The sequence below is a fragment of the Dipodomys ordii genome, unplaced genomic scaffold, assembly GCF_000151885.1.
Source record: "Dipodomys ordii isolate 6190 unplaced genomic scaffold, Dord_2.0 Scaffold87, whole genome shotgun sequence".
Classification (NCBI taxonomy): Eukaryota; Metazoa; Chordata; class Mammalia; order Rodentia; family Heteromyidae; genus Dipodomys; species Dipodomys ordii.
In genome coordinates this window covers 3,429,503-3,449,602 of record NW_012267303.1, presented here as the reverse complement: position 1 = coordinate 3,449,602, position 20,100 = coordinate 3,429,503, and the positions used below count along the sequence as shown (strand labels likewise).

Here is a 20,100-nt window from a genome sequence, read left to right as displayed (position 1 = left end):
CCGGGTTTTTCTGCTTATGTGGTGCTGAGGAATTGAACCCAGGGCCTCGTATATGCAAGGCAAGCACTCTACCACTGAGCTACCTTTCCAGCCCTGATTATTTTTAAAATAAGGTCTTGCATTTTTTTCCTGGCCATGCTAAACTTAGCCAAAATAAGAGGCATGTACCACTTCACTTAGCTTTTTGTTGCAATGAGGTTGTGAAAATTTTTTGCCCGGTTTGCCTTGAACCATGATCCTTCCAATATCCACCTCTTAAGTCTCTAGGATTACAGGAATCAGCCATCAGCAGCTGTCTTTTCTAGACAGTTTGTATGTTATACAAGCACAAAAATATATCTAAGTGTATATAACATATAATTTAAGAGTAAAACAGAGCACACAAACACTTATATCTCACTTTTCCCGCTAAATACATGGCAACATCTTTAATTATAACTACAATTAATCTGTGATTTGGGGTTACTTGTGAAATACACTTCTCTAGTACTCAATCGTGAACTCATGTTTGAACATATAAAAGCACTACCTTGGGGGAGGACTGTCCATCACCTTTGGCTTCTTGTGTATAGCTCCAATTCCCTGTCACTTGAGGAGACTGTAAAATAATTTCTTCTGGAAATAACACTTCAAAACAAGAAAACATAAGATGCAGGTATTACTGAAAAGCTTAAAAAATGTGAATGGAGGCAACTTAAATGTTTATGGCTGATAGTAAAATTATTTGTATTCTATTCCATTTCTTCTGGACTTCCTTTATACTGTATAAATTTAGCATTATTATAGAACTGCATATTCTTTGCAACATCATTTTTTTGTAAAGTCAAAGGAATACAAAGCTGAGTTTGATACATTTCTTTTCAACTATTTAAGCATGTTTTTTTTTTGGGGGGGGGTTCGGTCATGGGGCCTGAACTCTGGACCTGGGCGCTGTCCCTCAGCTCTTCAGCTCAAGGCTAGTGCTCTACCACTTGAGCCACAGCACCACTTCTGTTTTTTTTCTTTTTTCTTATGTGATGCTGAGGAATTGAACCCAGGGCCTCATGCATGCAAGGCAAGCGCTTTACCACTGAGCTACTTTCCCAGCCCAAAGCATGCTATTTTTTTTATCTATTTGTAATAATAAAAAGTATATTCTTGGGGCTGGGAAGGTAGCTCAGTGGTAGAGTGCTTGCCTTGCATGCATGAAGCCCTGGGTTCGATTCCTCAGCACTACATATGCAGAAAAAGTAGGAAGTGGGTGCTGTGCTGTGGCTCAAGTGGTAGAGCACTAGCCAGCCTTGAGCTGAAGAGCTGAGGGACAGCGCCCAGGCCCAGTTCAGGCCCCACAACTGACAAAAAAAAAAGTATATTCTTCCTAGTGGAAAAATAAAACATATGGGTATCATATAGTTTTAGTTTCAACATCAACAGCCTAAAGCAATACTTTGGGAAGACAGCATTACCGGTCTATAAAATACTACCTTTTACACCTAAGTGGATGACTTGTTCAAGTGCAAAGTGACACCGTCTGCTTGTGGTCCTAAGAGAAAAAGACATAAAGTAACTAACCATAAGTTTAAAATGCTTCAAGCGAATAAAAGTGATCACACAATTGCCATGATGTGAATGTCCTTTAGAAAACCCATGTTGAGGGACTAGGAAGGTGGCTCAGTGAGGTAGAATGCTTGCCTTGCATGCATGAGGCCCGGGTTCAATTCCTTAGCACCACATAAGCAGCAAAAGCTGGAAGTGGCTCTGTGGCTCAAGTGGTAGAGCGCTAGCCTTGAGCTGAAGAGCTGAGGGACAGAGTTCAGGCCCCATGACTGACAAAAAAGAAAAAAGAAAAAGAAAAACCCATGTTGAAAAACTTTTTTTTTTTTTTCAGTGCAGATGACTGAACCTAGGGGAAATAGAAATGTAATTGCCAGTGTGATGCTTTAGGGAGGCCGGACCTTTAAAAGAGAATCAGATCTTGAGGACAATACAGTTATTGTGGAAGTAGGTTAAAATTATGTGTTATATAACTTAGAATAGTAGGAGAGCCAGTTTGAGTTTATATTAATAGACTGAAGAAAAATATAATCACCTCATGAGATCAAAGCAAAAATCACTGAAACAACAGAAAGACACTAGCAAAGGCCAATGAAGCTGGAAGTTGAGTCTTTGAAAAGATTGCTAAAATAGTAAGACTTGGCCAAACTGATGAAAGGAAAGACACAATCCATCAACATTAGGAATTAGAAAGGTTAAATCACTACATATTACAGATATTAAAAAGATAATCAAGAAATACTTAATTTTACACAAATATATTAGACAACTTCAATAATTTTTTTTTAGCTCCTTAAAAGCCACATCTACCAAAATTTACTCAAGAATAAACTGATAACCCAAACGGTCCTTTATTGAAAAAATATATAGTTTAAAAGCTTTCCTTATCCAAGTGCTCAAGAGGCTGAGAGCTGAGGACTGATGTTCAAAGCCAGCCTGGGCAAGAAAGTGCATGAGACTTTTATCTACAATGGACTTCCAAAAAGCCTAAGTGAAACTGTGCCTCAAGTGGTATGGCACTAGCACAAAATTTCAGGGACAGAACCCAGATCCTGAGTTCAAGCCCCAGAATGTGAAAAAAAAGCTCTTACAATGAAAACTCTGAGAACCTTGCATGAATTTTGCCAAACTTTTTTTTTTTTTTTTTGTCGGTTGTGGGGCTTGAACTCTGGGCCTGAGCGCTGTCCCTCAGCTCTTCAGCTCTACCACTTGAGCTACAGCGCCACCCCTTGCCAAACTTTTAAGGAGGAAATGAAACTCATTCTACATAAAGTCTCCAGATATGATTTTTTTTGTTTCTTTTGTATGTTCTTTCCCCATGGTATAACCCATTTTCACTGAATTTGACGTCGGTGCTTTTTTTGTTTGTTTGTTTGTTTTGGTCAGTCATGGGGCCTGAACTCTGGGCCTGGGCGCTGTCCCTCAGCTCTTCAGCTCAAGGCTAACACTCTACCACTTGAGCCACAGTGCCACTTCCGGCTTTTTCTGCTTATGTGGTGCTGAGGAATTGAACCCAGGGTCTCATGCATGCAAGGCAAGCAGTCCTACCACTGAGCCACCTTCCTAGCCCTGTCGGTGCCCTTGTATATACATTTTTCTAATTTGTGGAGGGGAAGGGAAATAACAAAATGCTGAAATAAGGATATAGGTTTACCCATTGTAACAATGAGATGTACAAGACAGTATGTTGAAAATGAACTTTACAACTTGGGAGGGGATTTAGGGAGGTGGGGAAGGAAGGGATGGTAGGGGAAAAACAAAGGAAGAGGTAACAGTGCTCCATAGGACATGTACTCATTACCTTAGTGTAACACCTCAGGGTACGCTATTTTTACAATAAAAACAAATTCTCCCAGAATATGTAAAATGAAGGGATGATGTAGATTAATATATCCCAAGATAATAACATGAAAATAAAGTTTTAGTGAATTACATCTAACAAGTGCATTGAACAAAATCCATACACATTCTTGATTAAAAACTCAATTTAGAGCTGGGCACTGATGGCTCACACCTGTAGGACTAACTGATCAGGAGGCTGAGATCTGAAGACTTGGTTCAAAGCCAGCTCAGGCAGAAAAGTCCATGGGACTTATATCCAATTAACCACCCAAAAAAACAGAAGTGGAGCTATGGCTCAAAGTGGTACAGTGCTAGCCTTGAGCAAAAGAAACCTCAGGGAGAATGCCCATGCCCTGATTTTAAGCCCTATGACTGACCATAACAAACAAACAAAAACAACCCCAGCAAACAACCTCAATTAAGAACTCAAGTTCCTCAACCTGGTAAATAAGATGACCAAGGGTGGATGTCCTTTTGAAGACAAGAAAAAGGTAAACCCATGCTTACCACCAGCACTGTCCCCAAAGTTCTTACAGTGCAGGAAGGCAAGGTAAAACATATTAAAATGTAACCAGACAAGAAAGGAAGAAGTAAAATTGTCTTTATTTAATACATGATCGTGTAATATAGAAAATACTTGGCAATCTGTAAAAAGCTACTAATCGAGTTTTACAAGCCTGCAGGATACAAGATCAACTGCTTTGACAAATACTGAAACACAATTAGAAATTTAAGTTGAAATCAGAATTTACAATAATACTAAAAACTCTCAAGTGATATAGGTGACAAAGATTAAAAAAATCTCCTGCAAGTAATTCTAGCTATTTCGTAGTTGCAAATTTGGAGTGCTGTGGTTCAAGGTGAGCCCAGGTAAAAAGTTCACAAGACTTCACCATAACTAACAGTTGGCTGCAGTGGCAACGTGCCTGTTATGACAGCTATGTTTTGAGGAAATGTAAACAGGATTGTGATCCAGGCTGGCCTCAGTCACAAACAAACAAAACAAACAAAAACAATAGTCTATTTAAAAAATCACCAGTGCAAGGGGCTGGAGGTGAGACTTACACAGTATAGCACCTACCTTGCAAGTGTAAAGCCCTAAATTCAAATCCCAGTACCGCCCCAGAAAGAACCCAAACTCTATAAAAAGCACGCATATCATACAAGGTAAGTATTTTATGGCTAACAAAAATGGCCATTATTCACTACTAAATAGAGAAATGCAAGTCAAGTTCATAATGAGCTATACTATACATCTACCAGGTTTGCACGGGTTAAGAAATTTAACAAAATTAGGTTTTAGGGAAATAAAGATCAATAGATAAGTCTCTAGAAGATACTAGAAGTCAGTGCTGCAACCACATGTGATGGGGGAACACATCAGATCCTAAACCTATAATTCAGTCCTAACTACTAGAGGCCCTTTAGTACAGCAATAATCAAAGAAGAAAATGAAAACACACATCAACAGATAGGGAGGACATTCACACAGTCACACATAGTATAATATAAAAACAAATGAACAGCTGAGGGGCACCAGTGGCTCATGGTTTATGCCTGTAATTCTAGCTACTCAGGAGGCTAAGACCTGAGAATCAAGGTTTGAAGCCAGCCTGGGCAGAAAAGTCCATGAGACTCTTATTTCCAATTAGCCTCCAGAAAGCAGGAAGTGGAGCTGTGGCTCAAGTGATAGAATGCTAGATTTGAACAAAAAAACTAAAAGATAGTACCCAGAACTTGAGTTCAAGTCCTAGGAACGACAAGGAAACACACACACACACACACCCAACAATTGAACAATTTTACACAAAAAACATAATGTTCAATGAAAAATACAATTCTCTGGAGCTCCATAATGCAAGCTCCTCTCTTTTTAGGTGGTATTACTAGGTAGGAGCTCTACTACTTGAGCCATACCCCACCTTCCCTTTTTCCTTTCTTTTTCTTCTCCCCTTCTCATTTGCTCTCCCCTCCTTTCCTCTTCTCTCTGCCTCTCTCTCCTTCTCTATGTCATATGCCTATATGAAAGCTCGAACTAAGGGCCTCACATTGACTTGGTTTTTTCACTCAATGCTGGTGCACTATCGTATTAATCAATTAGGGTCTTGTGTTTATTCCCTGACCTGCCCTGGGCTGCTACGTTTTTCATTATATTTCCTGCATAGCTGAAATGAAAGACACACACCACCATGTTCAGCTTTTTTTTTTTGTACTGGTCCTGGGGCTTACACTCAGGGTGTGGGAACAGTCCCTGACCTTTTTGCTCAAGACTAGCACTCCACCACTTGAGCCATAACTCCACTTCTGGCTTTTTTGGTGGTTAATTAGAGGTAAGAGTCAGATCATATAATATAAAAACAAATGAGCAGCTGAGTGCCAGTGGCTCACGCCTCTAATCCTAGCTACTCTGGAGGCTGAGACTTTCCTATGCAGGCTGGCCTCGAACCTTGATCCTGAGATCTAAGCCTCCTGAGATTACAGGCATGAGCCATTAGTGCCTGGCTTTTTTCTGTATTAGTTGAGATAGGGGTATTATGAGTTTTCTCCTGGGCTGGACCAAACAATATTCAGACATCTGCCTCTCAAGTAGCTAGTATTACAGGCATGAGCACTGTGTTTAAGTCAATCCTTTTATAAATATCAAAATAGTTAAAACCAAAGAACATATTCTTTCTGCATGTACCTACAAAGAATACATTCTTCCTGCATGTACTTTCTTGAAAAAGTAGATGTCAGATACTGGTGGCTTATGCCTGTAATCTTAGTTACTCAGGAGGCTGAGATTCTGAGAATGGTGGTTCAAAGCGAGCCAGGGCAAGAAAAGTCCATAAGATTCAATTTATCTTCAATGAACTTCTAAAAAGTAGAACATGGAGCTATGGCTCAAATGACAGAGCAGGTTAAGCCCCAGGAGTGGTACCAAAAAAAGAAAAAAAAAACAAGAAAGAAAAAAAAGAAAGAAGTAAGAGACCACTCCTGTAAGGCCAAACTATTCAGCAGTCTGAAGTAGGAGGATTAAGTGTTTAAAGACAAGTCTGGGCTAGATAGTTGGAATCTCTCCAGGTCAAAAAACAACAAAAGGGGACTGGAAAGGTGGCTCAGAGGTAGAGTGCTTAACTCGCATGCATGAGGCCCTGAGTTCAATTCCTCAGCACCACATAAATGGAAAAAGCCAGAAGTGGTGCTGTGGCTCAAGTGGTAGAGCACTAGCCTTGAGCTGAAGAGCTCAAGGATAGCACCAGGCCCAGAGTTCAAGTCCCACAACCGACAAAAAAAAAAAAAGGTAAAATTAAACACAAAATTCTAGTTAATGGTTGGGGGTTCACTAGATGAAGGAGAGTCAAATGGATGACAGTTTATAGCACCTGTGAGACACATAAGTGAATACGGCAAAAGACCTGAGGGACTAATGCTGATAGCAAGTATAGGCATGGGGCATGTAAGATTTGAACGTGAATGAACAGCCAGACACCAGTGGCTCACAGCAGTAATCCTAGCTACTCAGGAAGCTGCGATCTGTGGATCAATATTCAAAGTCATCAATAGGCAGATAAATCCAAGAATATTATCTCTAATTAATTATCAAAAAATCTGGAAGTGGAGGCATGCTCAAGTGGTAGAGCAACAGTTTTTTTTTTTTTTTTTTTTGGGTCTGGTCCTGGGGCCTGAACTCTGGGCCTGGGTGCTGTCCTTAGCTCTTCAGCTCAAGGCTAGCCCTCTACCACTTGAGCCACAGCGCCATTTCCTGCTTTTTTTTTTTCTGCTTATGTGGTACTGAGGAATCAAATCCAGGGCCTCATGCATGCAAGGCAAGTACTCTACCACTGAGCCACCTTCCCAGCCCTAGAGCACCAGTCTTAAATGTAATAGCCAAGTAAGAGCACAAGACCTTGAGTTCAAGCTCCAGCACTGGTGTGCATGCATGCCTACACACACACACACACACACACACACAAACACACACACACACGCACGCACGCACGCACATGCATGCACACACAAGACTTAGCACATAAATTCATGCACCTTTGTGTACCAAGAAATATTTGGCAATACAGTTCTATTAATGAGCATACACAGGAGGTGCCTAGAACCGACAGGGCAGAGGTACAGACCACCTGGCACTTTCTCTATCACTGTGGAGACTTCAGATTTACTCAAGGGCAGAACATCCAACAATGATGAGGAAACATTTGCATGCCTTACCTATTGTATGTAAACTCCACATCCATAGGTTCAAAGTTGTATGTTTGTTCAAATTTTGGATTAAGTTTAAGAGTAACATCTTCTTCATGAATCTGAAAAACAAGCGTTTTAATGTCACACACTAGACTTAACTTCTTGGAACCTTATAACTATATCCAGAAACCCATCACAAAAAAACTCATTTTATAATAATACATTTGTAAAATTGATCTTTATGCACTTAAGCTAAAATCTTAAATACTTGAAAATTTAATTGAATCAAATCACTACCATCAAATTATACGATCATTATGTACTGGCAATGTCTTCACTCACACCAACTCATTCAGTGAACTTCTCCCGGTACCAAAGGCGCTGTGAACACAGTGCAAGGTGGGCTCCTGACTCAAAGTTTCCACAGCTATACTATAGGGAACCTACATGAAAATTCCTCATATTCTTTCATGAACAACAGGTAAGAAAAGAAAACTTCTGAGGGGATATGGGAAGAAGCCCCACACTCTCAGGAGAGTAAGGAGCACAATGGAGGGCAAGGGGCGGGCTTCCCAAGGGCCAGGGCAGCACTAGCAGAGGCAGGAAGCCAAAACCTGAGTGGAGTCTGACATGATGGAGAGGAAGTTTATGCACAAGGTCAAATGCCAGAATGGATTCCTAGACTGCCTTCTTATTCTTGGCAGACACTGCCACCGCCACTTAACAGGAAGGTCACCAGATAAAAGTCTCTGGGTTTCCCAGAGAGATGAGGAATGAAAGGCGAGCTACAGCCAGAGATCACTAAGCATAGTTAGAAAAAAGCCATCGCAAGTGAGAGTGGCACCAAGAGCCCTCATTAGAAGTTTGTGCTGTCAAGGACATCACAGACAGACACAAGCAAGTATCTGAAAATCTTGTGTAAAATAAGAAAATGGGCAAATACAAGACAGCAGGGGAGCTTTAAAGACTCACTCAGAGTACTGAGAAGTAAAGGCAAGAAGGAGACGGGGAAGGAAACAAGTGGGAGTGTCCCCAGCACACATTTTGGGAAGGCAGAGGACCTTGTGTGTGTCCAGCTGGCAGTGGACTGTACTTCTTTCCCCTAAGTTCCAAAACTGGCCATCAGGGGCTGGGGGTTTAGCCCAGCGGAAGGGCGCGTGCAAGGCCCTGGGTTCGGTCCTCAGCCCTGGAAAAAAAAAAGGAAAAAAAAAAGACAAAAAGCTACAAAAGACCAAAACTGGCCATCAAAGGAGGGCAAAACTTGCCAGGGATCAAGAAACTCTCTGGACTGTCTCTACTGGATAGATGTATAGCCATGCTTGGTTCAGAAGGTCAATGTAAAGGTAGAACCTTTTTTTTTTTTTTTTTTGCCAGTCCTGGTGCTTGAATCTAGGGCCTGGGCACCATCCCTGAGCTTCTTTTGCTCAAGACAAGTACTCTACCACTTGAGCCACAGCACCACTTTGGCTTTTTCTGTGTATGTGGTACTGAGGAATTGAACCTAGGGCTTCATGCTTGCTAGGCAAGCACTGTACCACTAAGTCACATTCCCAGCTCTAAAGGGAAACAATTGAAGGTCCATGGTGTCTCAATATTTTGTACCAAGTCAGCTGCCTGCTACATCAGTTCTGAGTGAGTCCCAGGCAGTCATTCCCATACAGACAACGGAGTGGAGACAAAGCAAAGCGGCAGTGCTTCCTGCTTAGCTCTATAATGCTGCTTCTTTTCTTCTTCAGTACTAGAGTTTGAAGTCAGGGCTTCATACTTGTTAGGCAGGCACTCTATCACTGAGCCACTCCTCTAGCCCTTTCTTTGCAGTATTTTGAAATAGGGCTTCTCTTCCTCCCTAGGGTGTGATTTGCCTATTTTAGGCTTCCTGCTTTAGCCGGGACAATAAACACACACTGCCATGCTCCAGCTTCTGCCACTGAGATATAGGATCTTGCAGACCTTTCTGCCCAGGATAGTTAGAACCTCAATTCTTCTGATCTCAGCCTCCCAAGTATCTAAGAGTTACAGGTACATGCATATATAGCTAAGATTGAGAAGAGCTCTTGGACATTTTTCTGCCAGGCTTGCCTTGAACTGTAATCTTCCCAATTTCAGCCTCTCAGGAAGCCAGGAATATAGGTGTGAATCACCAATGCCCAGTGCCTGATTCAGGTTCTTTGGCACCCAGGGTTTCCCTCTTGACATGGTCACTAGTCTATTTGGAAACTAACATCACTGGTCGTTTGTGGTTTCCTTGTGCTGCTTAGTCACCAGCCAATGTGGGCTGTGGAGTTGGGTGAGGCAAACTAAACCTTCTGATACAGAACCAAGCCTTCTGATACCGGCCAAGCAGCAGCTGCTCTGTAATGGGGCCAAGTCCCACCATTCAAAGATGAGAGCTCAGGGGCTGTCAGCATGGATAGACACAGGGGTTATTTCCTGGGAGTACAAGGCAGCTTCCTCTCCTGAATGCCTTCTGAAGTCATGTTCTGTGCCTTTTGGGCTACTAAAGTTCTTTTTGTCTTTTAAGACAAAAAGTGTGCCCCTCCCCCTGCAATAATTGCCTGCAGTCTTCCTCTTATGTCCAATATTGGAAACTATCCATTGTCTTCTGTCACTGTTGCTTGCAATCCTCACTAAAGGGAGAGGACTAAACATGACTTGCAGCTTGGGGTTTAGCACACATGCTGCACTGTCTTTACAAGACCTCTGGAGCCCTGCCCAACAAGGTTTGGTCTTCTGAGAAAACACTGTATTCTGATAACTAAGTCAGTATTACCAGTACTAGGGAACAGAGCGGAGCCAAAGGCAAAGGTCTGATGCTCTCTCAAAGATCTTTTGAGTCTCTACTAGATCTCCTCACTCCCAAGATGAAGGCTCTGGAAATTTCATTTTAAGCTTTCTGTTAAGTAATGTATCTTCTCTGATGCACAGATTAATATTTTCCACATAGATTCCAGCATTACTCATGAGCCTGTGCTCAATATACAAATAGTGGAAATGCCTGAGAGTCACAGACCCCACAGACACGGTGATATAAAACATCAAGAACAAGTCTTTCCCTGTCTCAGAATAATAGCTGCACACTTGAGGGTCCTTCCTTCCTGTTGAGGCTTCCAGAGTGCCCAAAGTTGACTGCCTGCAAGCATCATGACTCTTATATGTAACTTACATGGTTGAAATTATAGGATTTATTTAGGTACTTATACATCCCTTCAGATATAAAAATAATTCAATGGTACACTTTATACTTATATGTCCCAATACACAGATGAAACTCAAGGAACTCCTTCTCTGAGGGTAGGTGAAGGTAAGCCTGACCTTCAGCTTTTAGGAAGATGTCTTCTCACCTCAATGACATAGCCGATGTACTCAATGACATGTCCATTGTACTCTTGAGATTTTAAAATCAGTTTGTCACCTAATTAAAAAATATATTATCTTGCATCAGACCAACACAAAATCACAAATTTCTCCTGCTATACTAGGATCAGATGCTTAAAGATACTACGTAACAAAGAAATATGCTTAATATACATAAGTAGCTGATCAACTATTCAATTTAAGTGAAGCACTATCCAAGAACAGAAATCAAACAATGCAAGCATATGGCTAGCTGCAAAAGTTTTCTCTAGGTATTCGTTCTGTTGGGCCCCAAAGGAGCAGACAGCACCACCGTACCTGCGTAGAGGGAAGGTCTGCTCTCAGCCAGCCCCGGGACCTCTAGTATCAGCAGATCCCCATTCCTCTTCAGGATAACTCCACTCATGTTGTACTCCTTCAGTTCTATTTCTGCATGGATCTCCTCTAGCCACAGCAGAGTAGAGAACTTTTCCTTGTAGTTTGACATATTCAAAAGCTGAAAAAAAATTAGTATGTCATTGAGAACAGAGTAGTATGCCCCATAAATAGCTCTATCTAGGGAACAAGAACCCTTAGAGTCAGTAAGCTCAATGTGTTATATCCAACACGTCAACCCACATGAGGCAACTCAGGGCCAGATGGTCTGAAGCTGGTTGGCCCATCACCCAGCCTCTGGCCTGTGGTCGGAAGGCTCCCTCTCTGGACCAGCATACCACCAAGGTCGGTGCCCTTGGCTACTTTGCCATCCCTGCTTTCTCCATCAAGTCTGAATTTATTCTGCAAAGGGCACTTTGACTTCCACAGATGTCTGTGAAATAGGACAGGACCTCCACTGGCCAAGATGGTGATGAGGATTAAATTTCTTCTCACTTGAAATAATGAGAAAAATAATGGATGAAAATGTTCCTAGAAACACAGAATCTACTAAGACTGCAGCACAAAGCAGTAAACAATCTGACTGGAACTATAACTACTAAGGAGACTGAATAGTAAAAAATATCTCCTGTCTTGGCAATGGGTGACAATGTTTTGTAGAATGGGAGCTTCTTTGTACAACTACTTAAATAATAAAAAAATGTTTAAAAAAATCTTGTCTTGATAAATTCGTGGGTAAATTCTGCCAAATATTTAAAGAACTGACATCAATCTTCAGACTCTTCCAAAAATTAAGAGACTGCTTCTAACATTGCTACCAAAGCCAGAAAACCATATTGCATGGAAAGTAAATTTGGGTGTGAGCAAAAAAATTGGAGTGCAAGGACCTGTGTTTAAGCCCAAAACCAGGGAGAGAAGGGGAAAGGAAGAGGGGAACAGGGAAAGGTAGAGGGAGAGAGAGAAAAAAGGAAAGGGAGAGGGAAGGAAAGAGGGAGAGGAGCAGGGAAAGAGAAGGAGGGAGAAGTAGGGAAAGAGAAGGAAGGAAGGAAGGAAGGAAGGAAGGAAGGAAGGAAATCTGAGTATGACAGCACACATTTATAATTCCAGCATGCATGCAATGGCAAGTTCAAGGCCAGACTAGCTACGCAGTGAGACCCTGTCTTAAAATCAAACCACCACTACTACCAAGAGAGAGGGTAGGAGGGGGAAAGGAGGGAGGGAGGGAAGAAAGGAAAGAAAAGGAGGCTGAAGCAGGAGGATCACTTGAGCCCATGAGTTTGAGGTGAATCTGGGCAACTTTAGCAAGACCTAGTTAAGGAAAGGGAAAGGGAAGGAGAAAGGGAAAGTAAAGGTAAGGGGGAACAGAAGGGGAAAAGGAAATGAAGGGAAAGGAGGAAGAAAGGGAAAGGTGAGAGTAAAGGAGGGGAGGAGAGGGGCAAGCAGGGGAGGAGAGGGGAAAGGAGAGGAGAGGGCAAGACAGGCAGGCAGAAAGAGGGTGAGGGAGGCAGGAAGGGAGGGGAGGAAGAAAAATGAAGCAAAAATTGTTAACAAAGCTAGGTGTGGTGGTATATGGCTATGATCCATCTATTCAGGAGGCAAAAACAGTGATCGCAGTTAGAGACCAGCCCAAGCAAAAGTGATCAAGACTTTAGGCTGGAGGTGTTACTCAAACACAAGGCCCTGAGTTCAACCTCTAGTCCTGAAAACAAGGCTATGGAGACCCTATCTCTAAAACAGGCCATGCATGGTGGTATACATCTCTAATCTCAGTTACTCAAGAGGCATAGGTAGACTAGAAGTCTGAGCCCAGTTTGGGTAAAAGTACAGACTATCTGAAGAGCAGTTAAAAGGAAATGGACTAGAGGAATGGCTTAAGTGGTAAGGCCATGAATTCATCCTTAGTCAGCAAACTGAACACAGACAGCAGCATATCAAAAAGACTTCTTAAAGACTAAGTTCAGATTAAGGTTAGTTCTAAATTGTTAGAACTAATATGTGAACACATAAAAGCAGCAGGATATAAAGTCAAACACAAAAATCAGTTACAGAGTTATGGCTCAAATGGCTTAACATCTGCCTAGCAAGCGCAATATGGCTCTGAGTTCAAACCCCAGTACTGCCACTGCTAAAAACAACAACAGCAACACCCCCAATAAACTAGTAACACATGCACACACACACCAGTTGTATTTCTTTTTTTCTTTCTTTTGGTGCTGGTCCTGGGGCTTGCTCAGGATCCAGGCATTGACCCTGAGTTCTTCTCTACCACTTGAGCTACAGCTTTACTTTCAATTTTTGGGTGGTTAATTAAGGTAAGAGTTTCATGGACTTTCCTGCCTGGGCTGACTTCAAACTGTAATTCTCATATTTCTGCCTCCCGAGTAGCTAGGATTACAATGTAAGCGACCAGTGTCCTACTGCATTTCCTTCTTTTTTTAATTGGTCATGGGTCTTGAATTCAGAACCTGGGTGCTGTATCCCTAAGTTTATGCTCAAGGATAGTGTTTTACCACTTTGAGCCACAGTGCCACTTCTGATTTTTTCTGGTGTTAAATGGAGATAAAAGAGTCTCATAGACCTTCCTACCCAGGCTGGTTTTGAATTATGGTCCTCCTCAGTTCTCAGCCTACTGAAATGCTTGGATTACAGGCATAAGCCAGAGCAGCTCTCAACTACATTTCTAAACATTAATAATGAACAATCTTAAGAGGAAACTACCCAGACAGTTCTATATATAGCAACATTAAAAATAATAAAATGCTAAGGAATTTAACCAGAGAAGTGACTGAAATGTATAGCAAAAACTGTAACACATTGCTGGAAAAAATTAAATAAGCAAATGGGAACACATATGTCACATTCATGGATTAGAATGCTTTATATTAAAATGTCACATTGAGGGCTGGGAAGACGGCTCAGTGGTAGAGCTTGCCTTGCATGCCTGAGGCCCTGGGTTCGATTCCTCAGCACCACATAAGAAAAAAGAAAAAAGCCAGAAGTGGTGCTGTGGCTCAAGTGGTAGAGTGCTAGCCTTGAGCTGAAGAGCTGAGGGACAGCGCCCAGGCCCAGAGTTCAGGCCCCACGACCGGACCCAAAAAAATAACAATAAAAAATAAAGTAAAATAAAACGTCACATTGACCAAAGTGATCAACATTGTTAATGTAATTTATCAAAATTCCAATGACATTCTTTACAAAGTAGAAAACCCCATATTAAAATCCACATGGAATCCCAAGCAATATTTAACAACCAAAAAAAACCAACCTATGCAAAATAAGAACAAATATAGAAGACTTATACTTCATGATTTCAAAGTTTACTAAAAACTATAGGGGCTGGGAAGGTGGCTCAGTGGTAGAGCGCTTGCCTTGCATGCCTGAGGCCCTGGGTTCGATTCCTCAGCACCACATAAGCAGAAAAAGCCGGAAGTGGTGCTGTGGCTCAAGTGGTAGAGTGCTAGCCTTGAGCTGAAGAGCTGAGGCCCAGAGTTCAGGCCCCACGACTGACAGGAAAAAAAAAAAAAAAGAAAGATGACTGACAGAAAGAATGACACTGCCACATTTGTTAGGAAATGGAAGACTTGGAAAAAATTATATTAAATAAAGTAAACCAGACCCAAAGAAACATAGGTCCCATGGTTTCCCTGATTTGCAATAACTAGTATAAGTCTAGGATAACCTTACCAGACAAGCAGAAAAGGTCAAAAGCTATGTACATATAATCATATAAGATGATGCTAAGTGAAATGAACCCTAAGATAGGGACAAGAGAGGTTCTACCTTTGTTGCTATTGTTTTTAATGTACTTATAATGTACTATGTGATTTTTTTTGTTTCTTTTGTATGTTCTTCCTCCATGGTATAACCCCTGTTGTCATTGAATGCTATTGGGTATCCTGTGTCTTGTATATACAATTTTCTGATTTGAGGAGGGGAAGGGAAATAACAAAATGCTGAAACAAGGCTACAGCTTGATCCATTGTAACAATGAGATATACAAGATACCATGTTGCAAATGAAATTTATAATGAGGGGAGGGAAGGAATGGTAGGGGAAAAACAAAGGAGGGGGTAACAATGCTTTATAGGAAATGTACCCATTACCTTACTCATGTAACTGTAATCCGTCTGCACAGTATCTCTACAATTGAAAAAAAAGAAAAAAAATGCCTTAACTGCTAGGCATTGCCACGCATTGCTTGTTTATGCCTAGTTACTAGGAAAACAGATCTGAGGATCACAGTTCGAAGCCAGCAAGAAAGACTGAGATTTATCTCCAATTAATCAGGGGAGGGGTGGCTCAAGTGGTAGAGCATCATACTTGAGTGAAAAAGCTAAAGGAAAGTGTGCCTTGGTCTTGAGTACAAGTACAAAGAGAGAGAGAAAGAGAGAGAGAAAGAGAGAGAGAGAGATGGAGAGAGAGAGAAAGAGAAAGAGAGAGATGGAGAGAGAGACGGACAGAGAAAAAAAGAGAAAGAGAAAGAGGGAGAGGAAGAAAAGGTCAGTTGGTGAGACGCTGAATCTATTCAGGAGGCTGAGATCTAAAAACTGTGGTTCGAAGCCAATTCAGGCAGACAAATTAGAGAGATACTAATTCCCTATTAACCAGCAGTAAGCAGCAGTGTGGCTCTCTTAAGTTGGTAGAGTGCCAGCCGTGAGTGAAAAAAGCAGCTATAACTCAAGGAGTGGAGTGCAAGTCCCAGAATTAATGTACACACACATACACACACACACACACACACACACACACACACACACACACACATAAAAGAAACCAGCTCAAGTACCTGCCTTGCAAACACGAGGCTCTGAGTTCAAACCCCAGAACCTAAAAAAATATCCAACCAAATCAAACATTAACAACAATGACCACCAAAAAACAAAAACAAAAAACCCCCAAAACTTGCCACAAAGAAGAAAACTCCATACAGAGGTTTTGCTGGTAAACAGCAGTCCTATACACCCTTTTCTAGGAAATAAGTGGTCCCATAGGGTCATACAATAATGTGTAGACATGTGACAAAGCCACTATGAGGAAAGCAGACTGAAGATCAGCACCCCTAACACAGGTGCAAAAACCCAAGCAGAAGTCTAGGAAATTAAATCCAATTTAAACACAGACATATACACATCCCAAGTTGTGACTATGTATACATACACACATATATCTGCATACATGTACACATACATACATAAATGCATAGACATAATACATGTATGTATAAAATACATATGCACGTGTAGACATACATCTACGTATATAGAGGGGAGGGGAGAGATGGAGGGAGAGGGGGAGAGAGAGAGAGTGTCTGCGTGTGTGGTGGGAACGAGGCCGTACTGGCCCTTGGGAGCAAATGCTATAACCAGACTGGGAAACTCATGACTGAGAATAAGGACTAAAGCTTCCCTCCCCCTACCAGACTCTCATGTCAGGGTCTTACATGATCCTCATCCTCTTTCCTTTTATGCACAGCTTGCCTCTGCCTGACCCTCATTCCTGCTTGGCCTGGCCTGGGACAAAGGACTGCCCCGATTCCCTCCCTGCCAGGAACTGCAGTAACCTTTGAACTTCTTTCCTTTATGGTATTGTGTTGGATTTGAGATTCCTATTTGAACAGCCAGGGTTACCCGAATGTGCCTTTTTCACTTCTATACCAAATCATCTGAGAAGAACAACTTAAAAGATTTATTTTGGTTCTGAGCTTTCAGTCCATGGCTTCCTCCAAAGCTGTGAGCCTGTGGTGAAGCAGAAAATCATGGTAGAAGGACGTCATAGAGCAAAGCTGCTCAAGCCTTGGTGGTCAGGAAGCACAGACAGTAAGGGACTGAGAACATACCATGTTGCTACTAAAGTTTCCTCCAACTAGGCCCTACCTCTGAAGTGTCCACTATCTTCCAAAATAGTGCCACCAGCGGGGGACCAAGTCTTCCCCACATAAGCCTGCAGGGGACATTTCACATTTTATTTAAACTATCTCATGCACTTTATTGTATGTCAATCAGAACTCCAAACAGTTAACTCTAGACCTACCTCACAGGCAGTGTGAACAGTCTGGAGCCCTGAGGGCCCAGAACCTGGCCAGAGGATTGTGCATCCTCTTCCACTCTGTCTATGGTGCATGCCCTGGCTCTTTCACCTGTTTAGGCTGCCATGTCTCCTGACTAGCTCCCACCCTCAGCTCATCAATCACTCTACGACTACTGTGCAATAGCTGTGTGGTGACCCAACCCCCCTCCAGCTGGCCCAGCCTCTGCTTGCGAATCACACAGACGATTCACCACCCCTCAGAACCACTCCTCTGCTCTTCAAAACCCTACACCAGGTATCTCTTAGGACAGGGCAGTGCTTCCCACCCAGTGCTACACTGAAAACTTTTGTCCTTTCTAGACTTTTCTGCAGCCTCTCAAAGATATACCCCCTTGCTTTCCCTGCAGGTGGTACCCAGTGCTCTCCTTGCCTGCTTCCCTACATTCATGGAAAGTTCCATTAAAGACACTACCAGACAGGAAGCAATGTTCATGCAGTGTTGTGCCATCAAGCTGCCTGCTGGACACAAAGCTACAGGATCTCCTACTTCACAGCTACTACCTGGCTGCTGACTTCAGGAGGGGTGGCCTGCACTTTACACCAGGCAGTTCTTGCTGTCTTTCACTGAGATGCCAATTTTCTCAACTCTTCTCGGAGCCTATCCTATCTGCTCTAGTTTACTGGGGTTCTGTTGCCTGTGGAAAGCTTCCTGCTCCTCACAATGCCACCCAGCATAACAGAAGGAGGTGTGGGTGTGGCATTAGTCTCCACTCTCACCCCTCTTGCTGTACAGTGCGAATACCATAGGAAAAGCCAAGGTGCCTCTCTTGCTGTCACGAAGAGGGAGCCAACATGAGGTCTGAATCCAAGAAAAGCTCCTTCCAGTTCTTCAGAAAATGGCTTGAGTGGTGGTTGGGTAAACATCCCATAGGCCTTCAGATACTTTTCCTACCTCTGCAAGTAATGGTTGAAAAGTCAGGATGTCAATTTTCTGTTCCACACATTTTTTCAATCTATCTGGTATTGGATATTGTGGAAGGAAACTTGGAAGTTGTCGTCTTGAGTTCCTTAAAAGGGATAAATTCACAAGTTAAAATCAATTGCTTTTTTTTTTGGTTGGTGCTGGGGCTTGAACTCTGGGCCTGGGTGCTGTCCCTCAGCTCTTCAACTCAAGGCAAGTGCTCTACCACTTGAGCCACAGTGCCACTCCTGGTTTTCTGGTGTTAATTGGAGGTAAGAGTCACACACAGACTTTTCTTGCCCTGGCTGGCTTTGAACTGTGATCCTCAGGTCTCAGCCTCCTGAGTAGCTAGGATTACGGGCATGAGCCACCTGCAACCAGCAAAACCAATTCTTAATAATCTCAATACAGCTGGGCGCTGGTGGCTCACGCCTGTAATCCTAGCTACTCAGGAGGCTGAGATCTGAGGATCGCGGTTCAAAGCCAGCCCAGGCAGGAGAGACCGTGAGACTCCTATCTCCAATAAACCACCAGAAAACTGGAAGTGGCGCTGTAGTGGTAGAGCGCTCGCCTTGAGCTGAAGGACAGCGCCCAGGCCCAGAGTTCAAGCCCCACGACCGACAAAAAAAAAAACATCTCTACAATGCATATATTGAGTATCCCTTCTCTGAAATGTGTGGTCTAAGAAGTGTTTCAGATTCTGTAGTTTTTGTTCTGTTTTTCTATGGTAAGGGAGCCTCATTCAGCTTGGTAGAGAATTGCTCTATCACTTTTACACTGCCCACAGTCCTTTTTTGTTTTAGTACAATAGGCTCTTATACCTCTTTCCTTGGGTTAATAACCTCACCGCAATCCTCCTACCTACACCTCCCTAGTAGCTGAGATTACTGTATGAGCCAATGTATCTGCTTGTTGGTTAAAATGAGCTCCCTTCCCATAGTTTAGTATGCTCCTTCCCCTCTCCACAGCTTAGCATGCTCCCTTCCTAGGCAACATTAGGCCCATTTAATAAAGGTAGTAAATAATCAGCCTCCAACTGCCCCCCCCTTCTTTACCTTGGGATGGCACTCCTCTGGGGCAGCTACCAACATAAGGCAGCAAGAGCCCCTGAGAGTGACCTACAGGTCTGGGCAGCTGCAAGGCCCCTTATCTACTACTTGGGCAACAGCCATAAATCTTAGTCCGCCATGATGAAGCCCCTGGTTCTCACATCCACACCAGGGTCTTCACCCCCTAGTCCTTTCGAGCCCCTCCTAGACCTCCTAGGTTATATAGGTCACCTCACACAATAGCTGGCGCTTCTTCTCACTTCTCTCTTATGAGAAGGGGTCTTGCTGCCCCTTTCCCAGCAATAAACCTTTCTTTGTTCTCTATACCTGGATGTCTGTGTCGTTTTCTTGCAAAATCTAAAATACTCTATCAGGGAATTTGACGAGTGTCGTCTTTAACCTTCTAATAAGCCGAACTCTTACCACTGTAAAGAGCAGTAATTAGAAACAACACCCGTACATCACTGAAAGTTGGACTGTACAGGCCCTGCCTTTGAGTGTTGTTTCTTGGCTGTGATCATTTCTCTGGGGAAATTGGGGTTCACCCTCAAGCTCCTATCTTCCCCTAAATCAGGATCCATTCAAACTCATGGAAACTTTTTTTTTTATCATGTCAAAGAACAATGTCACTGTCAAATCTAATAAAGCTACAGAAATGAAGGAGAAAGAAGAAGCTAAAGATAGGAGGTCAGAATGAAGTCTGCCAGCCCAAATCATGTGAAGAAAGGCAGGCCCTTCCTTTTTTTTTTTTTGCCAGTCCTGGGGCTTGAACTCAGGGCC

General features: G+C 42.6%; 1 protein-coding gene across 1 annotated transcript in view; it reads right to left on the bottom strand.

Moving 5' to 3' along the window:
- Nucleotides 1-20,100, bottom strand: part of Mov10l1 (Mov10 RISC complex RNA helicase like 1) — a 71,887-nt gene that overhangs the window by 26,625 nt on the left and 25,162 nt on the right. Inside the window, exons 9-14 of the mRNA XM_013025725.1 lie at nucleotides 18,263-18,377; nucleotides 11,227-11,404; nucleotides 10,896-10,966; nucleotides 7,582-7,673; nucleotides 1,464-1,522; nucleotides 530-627 (exon numbers count right to left, since the gene is read on the bottom strand). Coding sequence (XP_012881179.1) covers nucleotides 530-627; nucleotides 1,464-1,522; nucleotides 7,582-7,673; nucleotides 10,896-10,966; nucleotides 11,227-11,404; nucleotides 18,263-18,377 — 613 coding nt within the window. The remainder of the gene's footprint in view (nucleotides 1-529; nucleotides 628-1,463; nucleotides 1,523-7,581; nucleotides 7,674-10,895; nucleotides 10,967-11,226; nucleotides 11,405-18,262; nucleotides 18,378-20,100) is intronic.